Source organism: Piliocolobus tephrosceles, chromosome 9 (assembly GCF_002776525.5).
Source record: "Piliocolobus tephrosceles isolate RC106 chromosome 9, ASM277652v3, whole genome shotgun sequence".
NCBI lineage: Eukaryota > Metazoa > Chordata > Mammalia > Primates > Cercopithecidae > Piliocolobus > Piliocolobus tephrosceles.
Window position 1 is genome coordinate 7270777 of NC_045442.1, and position 18480 is coordinate 7289256.

The following is an 18480-nucleotide window of genomic DNA, read 5'->3' on the forward strand; positions in this document are numbered from 1 at the left end:
TCTTCTTCTTCTTCTTCTTCTTCTTCTTCTTCTTCTTCTTCTTCTTCTTCTTCTTCTTCTCCTCCTCCTCCTCCTCCTCCTCCTCCTCCTCCTCTTCTTCTTCTTTTTTAGACAAGGTCTTACTCTGTCACCCTGTCTCCCAGGTTGGAGTGCAGTGTCATGATCTCAGCCTCCCAGCCTCAAGTGATTCTTCCACCTTAGCTTCCCGAGTAGCTGGGACTGTAGACATGTGGCACCATGCTTGACTGACTTTTTAACTTTTTGTAGAAATGGGATCTCACTATGTTGCCCAGGCTGGTCTCAAACTCCTGGGCTCAAGTGATCCTCCTGTCTTGGCCTCCCAAAGTGCTGGGATTACAGGCACGAGCCACTGCACCCAGCCTTTGGTTATTCTTATGAATTATCTCTTCCACTTCAATTTATAAATCAAATTATCAAGTTTTTGATTAAATATGGAATTTTATAAATTAACTTGGGCAGGTATGACTTTACAGTTTTTACTTTTTCATCTAGAAACATGTTAAGCCTTCCCATTCATTAAGTTCTCCTTTTATTTCCTCCAGTATAATTTTATGATACTTTTGATATAGGTCTTGCATATTTCATGTTAGATGTCTTCCTGCAGGTCTTATAATTTTGTTGCCATTGTTAATTTTTTCTCCTGATATTTTCTAATTGATTATTGCTGCTCTTTATGGAAGTTATTTATTCTTGGAGGCTGCTTTGACTCTGGCTAAACTATTCAACACTCCTAGTAGTTGTAATTGCTTTTCAATTTAAACCCTTGGATTTACAGGTAGATAATTGCATCGCCTGAAATAGTGATCTTCCATTCCAGCTTCATGCCTCTTTCTTTGCAATCTTTCTGTGTTAGCAGCACCCCCAGTGAGCCTGGGAATGCTTACCTGTTCCTAGCATCTGAAGTTTTATTATTTAGCATTTCATGGTTCATTACAAAAAATTTCATTGTTTACATGAAATTAAAAAAATCACAAGTCATGCAACGTATTTAATAACTATTTGCCGGAAAAAGTTAATTTACAAACTTTTCCAAATATATAAGTCTTAGAAGTTTGCCCATTTTATAGAAATCACAAAATAGGTATTATATTTCTTTTGCTTTATTAAAGTTTTTTCCCCCAGGTTTTAGAACTTGATCATCTCATTTATATCATATTTATGGAATGAATTTGTTGCTATAGTAGTTTGGCTGAAGGTCTGTGTGAATAGAAGAATCACTAAAATGCATTTATTCATATGGCCTCATTTTAACTAGCATGGTATGTGGCAGTAGCTTCTTTGATATGAAAGCTTCACTCCTGCGGTGAAACACTACCGCAGAGACTCCCATTAACAATCAAGAATCCTTTCACACACATCCTCCCCCCATGTGTTTAGCTTTATAAACACAGTGACCTTGTTTGCAGTATAAATTCACCTTCACCTGTCTGTAATAATTTTAGCCTCTCTCTGCTGTGGAACAGAACCCTAGCATGGATTCCACTCACAGCCGATTTGCTTTTCCTACTAAATGCGCTAATTCAAATGGATTCCTGCGCATTCCAAAAGTGAAAAATTCCTTCTGAAGTGCCCTGATCTGCCACTGGGGTGGAAAGGTCCCCGTCTGCTGTCTTGCTCTGAGCTGGGACTGTGGAGACTGCAGGGGCTGCCTCCAGGCTCTTTCTCCCCATGGCCCTGCAGCTGGGGGTGTTTAATCAACTTCAAAGCTAATTTTGTTCCAAGCCCAGCTTTCTGCAGCAGAAATCTCTTGCCCATCAGCCAAGGACCAGTTCCTGGCTCCAGCTCAGCTGGCATGCCTCACTTCAACATATTAAATATTTCATCGTGCCTTGGCATTGGGGTTTCCCTGGCCTGGTTAGCAATTAGCTGTGCTTTTAGCTACTTTTGGAGGAAACCCCTCAGGATCAGGTGATGGGAGCTATACTTAGAATAAGCAGAGGTAGAATGGCATAGGGTTAAGCATGGGATTCCAAGGCATCCAACTTGGGTTTGAATTCTAGCTCCTTCACGTTGGAGCTGCAGGATGTCGCACAAGTTACTTACTCCTCTGAGCCACATATTCCCTCTGTGTTGAATATGGTTATCAAACATGGATTTGCTGGAGGAGTTATAGGAGAATGGGAAAGGATACACCTATTAACAATGCATGGCAAGTGGTAAACCTTTGTGTTAGTTTCATAGGACTGCCATAGCAAAGTACCATGCACTTGGTGGCTTAACCAACAGGCATTTATTGGTGCACAGTTCTGGAGGATAGGAGTCTGAGATCAAGATGTTCATCCCTTCTGAGGGCCATGCAGAAGAATGTGTTCCATGTCTCTCTCCTAGTTTCTTGTGGTTTGCTGACAATCCTTGGTGACTGGTAAAAGCATCACTGATCTGGTTTGGCTGTGTCCCCACCCAAATCTCATCTTGAATTGTAGCTCCTATAATCCCTACATGTAATGGGAGGTAATTGAATCATGAGGCGGGTCTTTCTCATGCTGTTCTCATGATAGTTAGTAAGTCTCATGAGATCTGATGGTTTTGTAAAAGGGAGTTCCCCTGAACACACTCTCTTGCCTGCCACCATGTGGATGTGCCTTTCTCCTTTTTTGCCTTCCACCATGACTGTGAGGCCTCCCCAGCCATGTGGAACTGTGAGTCCATTAAACCTCTTTCCTTTGTAGATTACCCAGTCTTGGGTATGCCTTTATGAGCAGTGTGAGAACTAATACAATCACCCCAATCCCTGCCTTTGTTTTTACGTGGCTTTCTTCCAGTGTATGTCTGTTTCTAAATGTTCCCTTTTCTGTACAATAGTCAGATTGGGTTAGGGCCCACTCTAACGACCTCATTTTAACTTGATTATCCCTGTAACAATCGTCTTTCAAATAAGATCACATTCTGAGGTACTGGGGGTTAGGATTTCAACAGAGGAATTTTGAGGGGACACAATTCAACCCGTAACAGCATTCAATAAATATTATCAATTAAAAATTTCCAGTAGTAAGTTGAAACCTGGGAATTACCTGCAGATGAAACAGCAATATCTCTTCTGGGCTGTAGAATTTCTTGGGATCCAGAGAACTCTTTAGACAGGAAAGAGTATATTTCTGTCAAGCTGAGGTATAAGAGAACTTAAAAAAGTGGTGAGAAATCCAAGGATCCTAATCTTGGAGGAAAACAACCTTCGTAGCTCAGACCCGAGGCTTTTGCACTGGTCAAAGACCCGAGCGGGAGAGAGAGGCCTCCCCGGGCGGCTCTTTACTTTGGTAGCTGCAGGCAGTAGCTGTCTATTAAAGATGTTCCATTTTCAGAAGATTCAGGTAACCAGCAGGAGTTTTGGGGGGCTAGGTTGCTAGGCAATAGCTTTCTCATTTTCTAGGAAGGCCATAAACTGTCTCATTCCACCTGTTCAAACATCTCTTTTTAGGTAAAGGCTACATTTAGAGAACTGAGGATAATTTAAAGCTTCTTTTTGCAGGAGGAAAGGGAATTTATATGTGTCATCAGTCACATAAACCCTCCTGTTGGAAATGACATGGTAGCCATTTCCTTTGTTGCTTCTGGGCATTTTTCATATTCAATCGTGTAAGGGCATCAGGGTGATTTGACTGCTGGGCCTTAGCAGGAGAAGGGGAAGTTAAGGATCTGTGGACTGCAAAGTTTATGTGTGATATCAAGCCTGGCTCCTTTTTTACTTTCAAATTTCAAGTGCTAGTGATAAAAAAGCAATTACCTGTTATCTTTTGTTGGAAAAGAAGATAAGCACCAAACCCACTCACGGTCCTCTTTATTTTTACTTTCCCATGTTTGTTTAGTCTCAGGTGTTCCTACTGCAGGTTCCGCAGAGTTGGCAGGGTGGTGGTTGACTTACCCAATCCAGCACTCGGAAGCTTCATGTTTTAGGGGAAGCACAAAGTCCACATGTTCAAGCAGCCCTGAGCCTCCTTGCCTGGCCAGGTCTCCCTCTGTGAGATTTTCAGGGCTGCCTTTGAATGGGAGACATTTTTATCAGACTCGGGAGGGCCCCAAATGAATTCAAGAACAATTTTGTCTTTAGAAACACAAATGCAGCTTTCCTCACTGGTTCATGGAGGACAGTCTTGGTATGGAGAGCACCAAAGCTAAAGTCTTCCCTTTCCTTGATACCAGTGTAGCTTGGTGGGACAGCTTGGGTCTGGAGTCAGGCAGTCTGGGTCGAATTCCCTGTCTCTCAGCTGGTTGCTTAGCTGCTCTGACTCTGTGCTTCTCTTTCTTTAAAATGGAGATCTTTCCACCAAGGAAGTAGGCAATTGTGAGGCCTGGGATGATCCATCTGAGGTCCTTACACAGATAGTAGGCAGTCAAGAAAGGAAAGTAGTCTTGCCGTTTCCTGAAATCGTGGACAGTGCCACGCCCCAGCTAATTGCTGAGGCGGCAGTGTGGGAAGAGTCATCTGTGTTTTACTATGACAGGGAGATGCCTCCTTACCCTCCTCTGTGACCCACTGCCACCATCCTAATGGGCTCTTCCCCAAGTTCAAAGTAATATCGAAAGCCCATATCCACGGGGGGTCACCTTGCATCCAACGGCAGAGCTGATTGTCCCAGTCTGAGGAGGCCCACTGTTCCCGTGCAGTGCACCGTAGCCACAGAGGACCCCTGGGAGACCCACGTCTTGCAGATGGTGGGCGTGCGCTGTCTTAGCCATGTCCCTTTTGATGGCCCTTTACGAGGGTTGAGCCTTTCTTCCACACCAGTGGAATAAAACTTCGGTGCACATCTATATTCTGCTCCACCTGCCCGGTAATGATGGACTCTCTGCACTGATGTCAGACGGTTCCTGGAGAAGAGATACCCTGAGCGGGGATTCCAGTGTTCACTCCTAGCATGGCCTGATCTGGAAGTGCAAGGGCAGCTCTGCTTCACAGGGGGTTTTACGGCTCATTGTTATCCATGCTGTGCTCTCTAATGAGGGTGTTCAGAAAGGAAAAGCCCAGCTGGCTAAGGCGGAGGAGAGTGCTTTGCTGTCACCTGTGGAAGAAATGACCATTTTTCTCCACATTTATTTCCACTGGGGAGATCTAAGACAAATTTTTTAAAAATGAAAAAAATTACAATTTTGTGTGAATCTCTCTTTCTCTCTAAACGTACACACACACATACGTGTGTGTGTGTATATATATATATATATACACACACACACGTATATATATGTGTGTGTGTGTGTGTGTGTATGTATCTGTGTATATATATGTATTAGAATCCGTACTACCAGGAATTTACATTGTGAATACTTCTCTCACAATCTCACAATATATTCAAGGATCTGTTTTAAAATGTCCTGGGGTGATAATATGTGGCTCTTTCACGATGGTCTCAGATGCTCTGAGCAAACCACCTTGGTCTCAGCTCCTGAAGGCGGGAAGTGGCCCACTGCTGCCAGGAGGAGGTCGCTAATGGAGTGAGTGTGACCTCCGTGGAGGCCACCACCAGAAACAAATGCAGGTGCAGAGCTCGCAGGTCCATTGAAAGGCAGCGCCATCTTCCCACTCTGCGGAAGCGAGAGATTCCAAAGCCACCACTTGTTCCCCATTTCTTCAATTTGCTGAGGCTGTAGGGAAAGCAGAAGAAACAGGCAAACCCAGAGTCCATTTCCAGAATTCTGACATACTGTGTAGAGAAATGAAGGTGGCACAGACCCAGTGGTGATATCATCTTCTCTTCCTTTGGAAGTGGAAGAAGGATATGGCAGAGCTTTTTCTGTAGACATCGTGGAAGTGGTGGATGTGCTTCTTGGATCTTGCTCAGTGACACCAATGATACTCCCATGAAAGGAGAGACCAGGTCACCCAAACACTGCAGAAGCCTCTTTTGGGAAAAAAATCTTTCAGGCAGATCCTAAGGACTAAGAGAATTGGAGAGAAAGATGTCCACTTACAATGCTAAGAGCAGAGGCACCGTGAAAAATGGCAGGCATTGACATCAGAGAAACTGAAATGGCAGGGAAGAGATGACCAGAAATTCTTCAGTGGCAAAGCCGGAGAAGTCGTTTGGACACAGAGCATAGGAGTTCTGAGGCCCACATTGGAAGCACAGAGTACGAGCAGCCAAGGAACCTGAGTTTGGCACAAGCAGGTAAGCTCTGCATCCTCGCTGTTGGAGGTGGGTCCTGCACCCTGGCTGTGTAATGCAGAGGGTTCTCAAGGGAAGCTGATCACATCAGGGCAAGATGAAATCCTCAGCCTGAGGGTACATGCAGGGCTGGCAGTTCCAAGGGAGGACAGGAGGACAGGGAAGAGCAGATTCTTCCCTCTCATAATGGATCCTCTCATCTCTTCCTCCCTCTTCTCTATGTGTACAGCAGTTTTGGAGGCTTTGTTCTAATGTGGCCCCATCTCACACAGGGTTCCTGGTCTCAATGGCAAGGTGCCACCTGAACACTCTGGATTGGGTCCACTCCTGAAGATCCAGCATTTGTAATTCAGCCCAGTTCAGCAAACATTTAATTAGCTCTCATACCTATTGGCAGCTGCCACTTCTTAGCTTCTGCAATGTGCCAGACACTTGTGCTAAGAGCTTTTCGTGCATTAAACAATTCCCTAAAGTGAGTGTGACATGTATTCCCATTTCACAGACAGGACACAGGCTCTGAGGGGTTAACTTGACTGAAATCAAACCTGGCCTCGGGTCCTTTTACCGTCTGAGCTCACATATCCTTGTTATTTCCCCATGTCCAGAATTAGGCAATGAGGACTCGAAGGTGGGGGCTCCCGTTGCCAAGAGGGCTACAGCCCATCCAGGGGAATGACCACCCAATCACCCAATTGCTACAATACAATGTGCCCTGAAAACAGGACTGGTTTGTTTTGTCTAGGGACAAAAAGTTCTGAAACAATTTGAGCTGGTTTTTGAATAAGACAGATTTCCTTGAGTTTAAACGGACTGGACTCACTTCTGTATTCAAGGAACGTAGGAATGTTATCACCTTGATCTTAAGTTTTCAAGGCTAAAATATGTATGATATGGCTGGGAAGAGATTTCAGCACAAGCGTATTATCTCTGAAGCCAAGAGAGAAGCCCACACGTATACTATTGAAAGTCCCACTGGGTTGATGTGAGGCTTCCTAATGCAGAAGCAAGCTTTTATTTTATTTTAGATTTTTGAAAACACTTGTTTTGTGCTCGCTCTTTATATGAGTCCAAATCTTACTTATCGGGGGTTCGTATGAGAGTGATGCCACTTTGATCAAGCTCCGTAAAACCCACTGGCCGAAGCTCAGAGACCATGAGGGAGCTGTCTTCTCTGAGGTTTCTGGGGCCAAGAAACAGAGTAGGGAATGGGAGAAAGATGCACTTGTGATGCCAGCCACTGGAATCAGGGCCTCAGACCCCAGCCTCTGTGGCCTCTTAGAGGGTCACATTTACAAGGAGGAGACAGTTTACACTCTGAACATTTGAGAACACCCAAGAGGATCATCATAAAGTTACCCACCATCCACAGATAGAGCCATAGGTCAAGTTAGGGACACGGCAGGCTGAAATGTAATGAGATGGAAGAAAACCAGACTTAGCCCTGGCAGGCTGGAGGCATATCTGTAAAAGGCGGAAGTCCATCCTAACTCTAGAGCTAAGTTGTATATGACCGGGGAGTTTACTGCCCTGGATGTGGGGGGCAAACTGCCTGAGTTTATCCGTTATACACAGCTACCCAGAAACTAGCCAAACGTGTATGATTTCCAACCCAGTGAGGGTAGTTAAATATTTGGTAATTCCATTTTATATTGGGTTGGTTGTCTACTTATTATTAAATTGTAGGGGTTCATTATATATTCTGGATATCTGTCCTTTGTCAGAAATATGGTTTGCAAATATTTTACCCCAGTCTGTGGCTTTCCTTTTTATTTTCTTAACAGTTTCTCCTTATGAGTAGAAGTTTTAAACTCTAATGCAGTCTAATTTACCTTCTTTTTCTTTTATAGTTGTTACTTTCTGGGTGCAAGAAAACTTTGCCTCCTCCTAGTTTACAAAGATATCCTGCTCTACTTTCTTCTAAAATCCTTACAGTTTTAATGTTAGAGCTAGGTCTGTGATTTTTTCAAGTTAATTTTTGTGAATCATTTGAGGTAAGAGTTGAGGTATATTATTTTTCAGTGGAATATCCAGTTGTTCCAGCACCATTCCTGGGATAAACTCTACTTGGTCAGGATAAATACATCTTGTTTATACATTGTTGGATTTTATTTCTGATCTTTTGTTAAGGCTTTTTGTGTCTATGTCAGGGTTTCTCATCCTCAGAGCTGTTGACACTTTGGGCCTGGCAATCCTTTGTCATGGGACTGTCCCATGCATCCCCTGGGGTTTTGCAGCACCCCCTGATTGCTTTAACGTCTACCCACCAATGCCAGCTGCACTCTCCCACCAAGGGTAACAACCAAAAATGTCTCCAGACATAGCCAAATGTACCCTGGGCAGCAAAATCAGCTCCAGCTGAGAGCTGTTGGTCTATGTTCATGAGATATATTTGATCTGTAATTTTCTTTTTTCTTTTTATTTATTTATTATTATTATTATTATTTTGAGATGCAATCTTGCTCTTTTGCCCAGGCTGGAGTGCAGTGATGTGATCTCAGCTTGGATCCCTCCTCCTGGGTTCAAGAAATTCTCTTACCTCAGCCTCCCCAGTAGCTGGGATTACAGGCGCCCGCCACCATGCCCAGCTAATTTTTGTATTTTTAGTAGAGACGGGGTTTCACCATGTTGGCCAGGCTGGTCTTGAACTCCTGGTCTCAAGTGATCCACCTGCCTCGGCCTCCCAAAGTGCTGGGATTACAAGCATGAGCCACTGTGCCTGGTCCGATCAGTAATTTTCATTCTTCCTTTCTCCCTCTCTCTCTTTTGCTTTTTTTGTTTTGTTTTTTGGTAATCTCTTTATCAGGTTTTGCAGTTAGGCTTTTGCTAGCCTCCTTTATTTTCTTATGTTTTATAGGGTTGGAATGTCTTCTTCCTGAAATGTTTGATAGAATTCATTTTTCCCACATGTGCCTACAGGCTGCCTTGGCTAGGTTTGGTTTCTTTCTTCTTATTCTATCTCATTCTGTCCCTTTCATTTTCTTGTCTCCAGTGAAGCTGCCTGGACTTGGCATGTTCTTTATGGGAAGATTTTTGATAATGGGTCAATTCTTTAATAGATATAGGGGTCTTAATACTTTCTGTTTCATATTGTATCATTTTGGTAAGGTATTTTTTTCAAGCAATTTGTTTATTTTTTTCTAAGTTGAATTTATTCACATGAAAGTTATTCATAATATTCTCTTATTATCCTTTTCATGTCTATAGTCTCTGCAGTAATGTCTCTCTTATTCCCGACAATAGAAATTTCTGTGTGTTTTAAATTTTTTTCTAGACTGATTTGTGTTTTATTTAAGAACTGCCTTTTAACTTTATTAAGTTTTTCTATCATTTCTGTTTTATTGATTATTTTCTGTTTCCACTCTTATTTTGGTTTGCTTTTTCTCATCCGTGTTAATGTGCACACCTATAGTTTATTCATTTTCACTGCTAGAGAGTTGAATATCTCACTGTTTATAAATTCTCTTGTCAAAGAACATTTTTTGTTGTTTTCAGGAGCTTTTTTTGACATTAAAAATTGATGCAATAAATAGTCTTATACATCCCAGTGCACATGTACAGGAGGTTTTAAAATGTACATACTGTATTTCATTTAGTTTAAGATGCATTTTTTTTTTACATTTTAATATGTCTGAGACCAGAATATGTATTAAAATTAATGACATCTTAGGGTATAATTAGCAGCTTTTTATTCCTTGATGATACATTTTTAAATGGCACATCTTATAATCAATGAAGTGTTAGATTTTGATGAAATATTGTGAATAAGAGCAGAATTGCTAGGTGTTAGATATTTGCATCTTTCTGTTGATGAGGTTGCTCTTCATAGTGATCATATTAGTTGTGCTCACTGACCATACGTGGGAGCCTCGGTTGTCTGACGTCCTCACCAGTATTTGATATCACTGAATTTTTGCCAATCTGGGTAGATGCGAAATAGTCTCTTATTGTCATTTTATTTTGCCTTTCTCTCTTTACTAATGAGGTGGAATATCTCTTCAGTTGCTTGGGGAAAATATGATTCTGCTGAGAAATGCCTATTTTGTCTTTGTCTATTTTTCCATTGGGTTGCTGGTCTTTCTCAAATTAATTTACGGGAGTTTTTAAATTAGTTTTAAATCACCATAATAACCCTTTGTCTGTTATATGGGTTACAAATATCTTCTTCTAAATTGTGGCTCACCTCCTGTCTTTATGGAATCTTTTGACGATCAGCAATTATTACATTAAAAATAATTGAAATTATCAAACTTTTATTTATTAGTGTTTGGCTTTGGGAATATTCTAAAGATATCCTTTCCTATTCAGGATCATGAAAATATTAACTATTTTATCTTTAAAGAATGTTTTAAAGTTTTACCTTTTATATTTAAGTTTTTAGATTATCTGGAGTTGATTTGTAGGTATGGTAAGGAAAAGATGCCTAATTTTGGTTTTTAAAATAATGGTAGCTAATTGTCCCAGCATTATTTATTGTAGTTTGTAAAATGTTGTGTTTATTGTGTATATCCACTGACGGATAGTCTCACCTCATTATTTTTCACATCCATATATGTAAGCGTCTCTTTTTGGGTTCCTTATTCTTTTCCACTAGCCCATTTTTGTTTATTTCTGTAGCAATGACCTACCTTTCTTCTCGCCTTCATAATACGTTTTGATATCTGATACGGCAGATCCCTGGCTACATCTACCTTTATAGATCTACCTTTCTCCAAATGGCAGTCTTATCGATACTGCTGTCTACTTAGATTTGACGTACCCTCTCCCCTTTACACACAGAAAGAGGCTGCTGTTGTCTGGCGCACAGAGAACCCTGCAGTGAGCTGAGAATCAGCATTGCAGGCTGTGGGAATGTTCTCTAAGAAGGACCTGAGAGTCCAGCCTCAGGTCCGGATGAGATCAGGGTTGTTGAGCCCATTTTGCAGATGAGGAAACCAAGAGGAGGTAAGTGACTCGCTTGGCTCCCACTGCTGGGCTGTGATGGAGCTGGCCTTGAGCACGGTTCGGCCGAGCGTTGCCACTGCAGAATTGCTGACCTCTAAATAGAACAGAGTTTCTCATGATCTCAGGACCTCATTGACTCAAATGAGTTTCACCACCACGCTTCAGAAGCGTTCTTTAGCCTAGGCTGGCAGTTTTCCTGTTAATCAGTCTCATGTTCAGCCCCACCCAGCCCTGTTGGGCCTGTTTTTCAAGCATCAAGAGGTTCATTCCTTTCTCCTTCTTGCCACACACCCTTCTCATTTATTTCTTTTACACTTAAAAAATTATTTTTATGCTTGCAAAACTCCCCAAGATTAGTAAGTGTATTTATTGGTAAGTATGATCTCTCTCTTTGTCTAGATATCTGGAAATGCTAAATCTGGTGTTTGCTCCTTTTTTTTCCCATTCCTGAGACCTGGTGGACCCGCAGTCTATGGCTTCTCAGGCACCTCTCCTTCCCCATCTCTCTCTACAAGCAGAAAGGAAAGAAAGGCCACACTGGGGCCTGGCAGGAGAGCTGTAATTACTGAAGCTAATGCTTTGTCTCTCTGTAAAGTTCAAGTTCATTAGTGAAACTTCCTTTATCTTGTCTTCCTAGTTTCTGGTTTCTGATGAGCTGGTACTTATTTTGCAATCAAGAGTAAAAATGTTAAATTATAATAGTAACTAGCATCGTTAGCTTTTTAAAGAAAGTTAACTACACATGAGCTCCATGAGGGCAGAGACTTTTCTGGCTGTTTTGCTCATTGCTGTGAATTTGATGCCTAGACCAACGCCTGGCCCGTGGTCAATGCTATATAAATATTTGCTGGATAAATAAAAACTAAATTGTATTATGTGCTTCCTATATGCCAGGCAGTGTGCTAAAGGCTTTCTATGTGTCTTCTTTCTTAGCTCTCATAATAATCTGATGAAATAGACATCACAATCCCTGTTTTGCAGATGGGGAAGCTGAGGCCTAGAGAAGTCAAGTGACTTCTGAGTCACAGATTTTGTAAGTGACCAAGCTAAATTCAAACCCATGTCTGTGGGACTCCAAAGAACATTCTCTTAGCCCCCATGTCAGAAATTACAGAAATGTCTCTGACATTAAAGGTACATAGATACGAGGTGCTGCCTTACGGAGTCTGAGAATCACCACTGCTTCTTTCACTCACTGGCAGGGGTAGGGAGGCGTCACTAAGGATCTTTTCCCCAGAAATCCTAAGAAAAGACAAACAACCCAGTTATAAAATGAGCAAAGTATCTGGATAGACATTTTTCCAAAGAAGAAATGTAAATGGCCAATAAGCATGTGAAAAGATGCTCTGTATCATTAGCCATTAGGGAAATGGAAATCAAAACCACAGTGAGATACCACTTCACACCCACTAGATTGGCTATAATCCAAAAGACAGACAATAACAACGGTGAGGAAGGCTGGGGGAAAATGAAACCCTCATACATACATCGCTAGTGGGAATGTAAAATGGTACACTTTGGGAAACAGTTTGGCAGTTCCTCAAATTTAAACGTGGTGTGATCATATGACCCAGCAATTCCACTCCTAGGTATATATGAGAATAGAACACATATATCCACTCAAAAACTTGTGCATGAATTTTCGCAGTAGTTGTATTATGACCCCAAAGTGGGAACAATTCAAATGTCCATCAGCTGTTGAAGAGATGCAACATATGTGGTCTACCTATGCCCTGGAATATTATTCAGCCTTAAGAAGCAAGGATGTCTTGATATGTGTTATAGCACAGATGAACCTTGAAAGCATTAAGATAAGCAGAAGAAGCCAGAAATAAAAAGCCACATATTATATGATTCAATTTATAGGATATGTCCAGAATGAATAAATCCAGAGAGAGACAGTAGATGAGTGGTTGCCAGGTGCTGGGGTGAAGGGATCATGAGGAGTGCTACTAACAGGTATGGGACTTCTTTTGGGGATGATGAAAATGTTCTGGAATTTGGTGATGGTTGCACAACTTGGTGAATATACAAAAACCACTGAATTGTGCACTTTAAAAGGGTAAACTGTATGGTATGTAAATTATATCTCAATAAAGCTGTTATTAAAAAACTTAGTGTGCTGAGCGCGGTGACTCATACCTGTAATCCCAGCACTTTGGGAGGCTGAGGCGGGCAGATCACGAGGTCAGGAGATCGAGACCATCCTGGTTGACACGGTGAAACCCCGTCTCTACTAAAAATACAAAAAATTAGCCGAGTGTGGTGGTGGGTGCCTGTAGTCCCAGCTACTTGGGAGGCTGAGGCAGGAGAATGGCGTGAACTTGGGAGGCAGAGCTTGCAGTGAGCCGAGATTGTGCCATTCCTGCCTGGGTGACAGAGCAAGACTCCGTCTCAAAAAAAAAAGAAAAGTCAATTGCAGAGAGAGGAGAGATCATCTCAGCCCAGCAGGAAGGGCTGTGGTTAGGAGAGAATGGGACTAAAAGTCAGAGACCTGGGGCCTCTCTTAGACTTGACTGAGGGAGCCTGACTCTGCGACTTCCTAGCTGGGGCCTCTCTGGAGAGCCCTGCCCCTCTTTGCCTCTGCTTCTTCTTATTTATTTATTTATTTATTTATTTATTTATTTATTTATTTATTTATTTATTTTTGGTTGTGGCAGGCGTGGACAAGCTATTTAGGCAGCTTTGGATTCTTAGGTGCCTACCCATTTAAGAGGACAGTTTCCCTGCTCTTGCCTGAATTGAAGGTCTGCTATACAGCAGGGAATAACACAGGGAGTGCAGGGCTCCTCGCTCCATTAAACAACAACAGCAAAAACAAAGAGCCAAAGAACTCGAAACAAAACTCACACCAGGGAGAAGAACAACCTTGTTCTAATTGTCTGGCGTTGCTGATAAGCCATTGGAGAGTTCTGTAGAGAGGCCACTTTGGTTTTCTAAGTGGGGACACAGGATAATGGCAGTGGTGTGAGCATCTTGAGCCTGGGTTTTACCTTTGACGCTGGGCTCTCGGACTGGGTCCAGTGACAGTGGCTTTCCAGACCCCTGGTGTGCGGTGTGTGGCTAATGGCTCTTATAATGAGAGATTTATGACTTGGGCTTTCAGATGCTGCCCCAACCTCATTTGTCCAGCTCACAGCGGAGCCTGTAATCATTTCTGCAGGCTCCAGCTCCAGGCTCCAGACATTCTGCTCTGGCCAATTCAGCTGAACAGATGAGAAACAAGAAGCCCCACAGTCCCACAAACAAGAGTCACGTTGCTGCTGGGGAAGGAGAGGAAACCCATCCTGACATCTTAGGAAAATATTTCTGTGTCTTGTTTACATAATGAATCTCTGTTAACGAAAGAACCTGAGCTGACAAGTTTTTTGGTCTCACCGAAGTGTGTGGCTTTGCAGTGGGCTGAAGGCGCCTCCAGGTCCTCTTTTGCAGGAAGTTTCAAAGACGTCCCATTTTTCTTCCTGGTGGGTTGCTTGTTCACCAGTCCTGAACTAAAAGCAAATAATTCATCCTTGCTCATCCTACAGAAAGTCGCCTGGCTAATGAGTCTGGTAATTGAGACCCTGTTGTAGCATGGATCTCTCTTAGAGCGAAGCTGAGGTGGTGGTTGGGGTGGCGGCTGGGGGTGGCGTCTCTTTGTGGCCACTGTTGTCCACAGAAGCATCCCAATTTTCTGCCACCCACCTGCAAGGGCAGAAACGGTCTCCTCTGAAATCAAACCACGCTGTGACTTTCAATACTATGTAATAACGATTCTTGTTCAGTGAGCTTGACAAAGGAGGGAGTACATAGTGAAGAAAATGATGGCATTTTCCACTTAATGGGAGAAGCAAGCTAATGGAGACTGCCTCACTCTCACATGTACTGTCCCTTATTGGCCCCCAGCTCTTGTAGGATAAGCCCTCATGGCAGAGCTAGACGGCACCCTAGGGGTCATACAGGTCCGTGCACTCCTTGCCTTGCAGATGAGGAAGCTGAGTCCAGAGGAGGGGCTGACATGGCTGAGTGGCCAGGTGGGATCTGGAGCCGAGTGTCCTTGCTGTCTGGACTCTTCTCAGCATATCATGCTGTGTCCTACTAAGGCTCCCCAAATGGGGACTAACTTGTCATCTTTCAACTTCTCCCAGTGCACCTTCTTGCTGCCTAATCCCTGACTCTCTGCTGAGGTGAGGCTCTGCATTTCCTGGTCTTCCCAGCAGAATTCCTGTCCCTGCTACCCAGGTCTCAGTTCTTCCTGACCTGGGCTGCCTCCCAGCTCTGGAATCTTTCCGAGAGGAGATTGCCTCCTCTTCGTGTCACATTGATGTCCACGTTGAAGGTGTTTGAGTTACACAACAGAGACCACCTGTGTCTAACTGCTTATGTCCATCAAAGTCTGAAAACAAGACCCCCATTCTTATATCCTGTTCCCTTTGCACATGTGGTCATGAAGGGAGGAAGGAATGTTTTTAAAGATGGTTTTAAGATTACTACCAAATTTATCTATCCATAGATCTATCTCCTTGCCACCCCCACCTACCGCTCAAAACAAGAACTAGTTTGTGCTAAGAAAATATATAATAAGATCAAGAACTATAAAATGAAAGGCAAAATACAATTCTTAAGAAGGAGTTGAAATCAGGGACTCGGATACACGTTTGTACAACCATGTTCATTGCAGCATTATTTGCAATAGCTAAGCAGCGACTAGTGTCCACTGATGGATGTAGGGATATGGACATTGTAGAATACACATTCAATAGCATATCATTTATCCTTAAAAAGGAAGGAAATTCTGACACATGCTGCAACACGGGTGAACCTTGAAGACATGCTAAGTGAAATAAGCCACACAAAGGCAAATACTGTATGATTCCATTTGTATAAGGTTCCTAGAGTAGGCAAATTTGTAGGAATAGACAGTAGAACCGTGGTTGTTAAGGGCTGGGGGAAGGTGGGAAGGTGGAGTTACTGTTTAGTGGGGAGAGGGTTTCCATTTTGCAGGTTAAAGAGTTCTGGAGATGGATGATGGTAACTCTTGCATGTTAACAAAGTACTTAATACCACTGCACACTTAGAAATAATGAACATGGTACATTTTATGTGTATTTTACCAGGGGTTTCAAAACACGAGACAACTCCTGAGAGAAAAGAAAATGGTCAGATCCACATTGCATGGAAAAATATCTCTTTATGTGTGTCATCTCCTCATTAGACTGTGAGTTCTTCCAAGGCAGGGATTCCTGTGTTCTCTGCATCATTGCTATCTCAACACCCAACTCAGGCCCTCAAAAGTGCTATTTTGTCCGCAAATGTGTGTGGCTCTGAGATAGTGGCATGATCACATTGACGCGGTACCTACGAGTGCGGTGCTTTCACATGCATTATTGTATTCGGTTGTCGTCATCATCCTTGAGGCTGGTGCTCCTGCTCTGTCCCCAGGAGATACCCACACTCCAGCTACAGGGAAAGCAAAGCTGGAACACCACACCCTAGCTGCCAAGGGCCAGAGGACCATGCTCCACACTCCAGGGGTCTCAGATTCAGCTAGAGCCCAAGTGACTACAAAATTCAGTAGAATAGGCTTTTACAATGTCTTCATTATAACCCATAATTTTCTGAGAGAGATGAAAGTTATGTGTAAAACTGTGGCTAATAACACATTGTTTTTTGAGGGCCTGTTCTGTGACAGCACTGTGCTGAGCCCATGAAAACCTTTATTTGCCTCATTTAATAATTCCCAGCCCAACAAAGCCTATGCCAGCCTCTCTCTTACAGAGGAACAAACAGAGGCAAGGAGGTTACGTGGCTCATCCAAGGTTAGACAGCATTAAAACGTGGTGGCACCAAGTGTCAACCTGGACCAGGCGTCAAAACTCAAGCAGCTCTACTTTTGCCTTCTCCTAATCATGTACAGTGATTATTCATATTGCAAACTCGCAGCTTTAGTCTTATGGGAGGGGTGACACCTTGTAAGAGACATAAATGGGGCTCAACTTCCTCACCTGTAAAATAAGTAGTCATAGTGCCCTCCCTACAAGGTCATTTCTTCCATGAAAGGAGATAGCAACTGTCCAGCGTTTAGCAGGTGTGTGGCTCACAATAAACGTGCAATGTGTTTTAGCCATTATGATGTGACGGAGACCCTGACCAGATGCAAGGGGCTTGAGATTGTCCAGTGAAATTTCCATTTGTCTTGTGTTTGTGAAACGGCTTACAAAGCCACTGTGCATTTATATAATGACCCAGGCTTCATCCCAGGAAATAAAACTGCTCACCTTATAAAATGGTGTATTTCATTTGAAAGGCAGTAAGTTACGTAATTTCTCACATTTCCCCTTTACTTCAGCAGTGGAGAACTCACCCTGTCATTGGGATTCGTCTGTGCCAGTGCCGTCTCTCTTTTTGTTTGTTTGTTTCTGAAATGGAGTTTTGCTCTTGTTGCCCAGGCTGGAGTGCAATGGCGCGATCTCGGCTCACCGCAACCTCCGCCTCCCGGGTTCAAACGATTCTCCTATCTCAGCCTCCCAAGTAGCTGGGATTACAGGCATGTGCCACCATGCCTGGCTAATTTTGTACTTTTAGTCGAAATGGGGTTTCTCCATGTTGGTCAGGCTGGTCTCGAACTTCTGGCCTTAGGTGATCTGCCCACCTTGGCCTCCACAAAATGCTGAGAATATAGGCATGAGCCACTGCACCCAGCTGCCAGTGCCATCTTTAGCCCAGGTTTTTGAGTTTGATTCAGTGACTTCTCCATCTCATTATTTGCTTTTTTAAAAATTCAGTTTGTTTTACTGTTTTTAAACTGCATTATTGACTATAAGCTACCTCAAATTTGGTTGGGTATAAATTATTAAACAATGCTCATTATAATTTAGTGTCAAAGATATTTCGCTAGATTGAAAACCAATCATTCTTATAAGAGCTTGCATGGTGAATTTTTATATTGCTCAATTTTCTATATAAACTGTTTGTAAAAAAGAATTGGTAGCAAGTAGACTAATCACCAGTGTGATGTTATCTGGATATATTTTAATACTAAGAAAACTTTTAAATAACTCTCATGCAAACTTGTTTTACTCATCAAAGAAGTCTCAGATGTAAACATCAAAGAGATGATTGCTGCTAACAAGAAATGTCACAAGGTGGGCTTGTATGCCCCCTCCCATGGTTGCCCTGTAAACATTCCGATGACTTCATCACACATAGAGCTTTGAGGTTCTTTGGCCGAGGCTGGAAGGTGGAAGCCTGACTCATTCGGAGCCTAGTTACAGAGGTAAACTGTGGCCATTTTTTTCTTTCATCTAGCCAAATGCATCCTTGTCATTAAAAGACCTTTGAAACTGAGTAAAATGGCTTTGAAACCTCAGTAGAATATGCTCAAACTGTCTGGAGAAGGTATGTTCTAATTTTTTCCCACAGATATAACCTTTGTTAAAAT

General features: G+C 42.7%; 1 protein-coding gene across 4 annotated transcripts in view; it reads left to right on the forward strand.

Annotated features, from left to right (window-relative positions):
* C9H10orf90 (chromosome 9 C10orf90 homolog) overlaps positions 1-18480 on the forward strand; it is a 248427-nt gene that overhangs the window by 131273 nt on the left and 98674 nt on the right. The window contains exon 1 of one of the 4 annotated variants that reach the window (XM_023224354.2): positions 18416-18437. The exons of the other annotated variants lie outside the window; for them this stretch is intronic. Coding sequence (XP_023080122.1) covers positions 18416-18437 — 22 coding nt within the window. Of the gene's footprint in view, positions 1-18415; positions 18438-18480 lie in introns of those variants that run through there. 4 annotated transcript variants of the gene reach the window in all.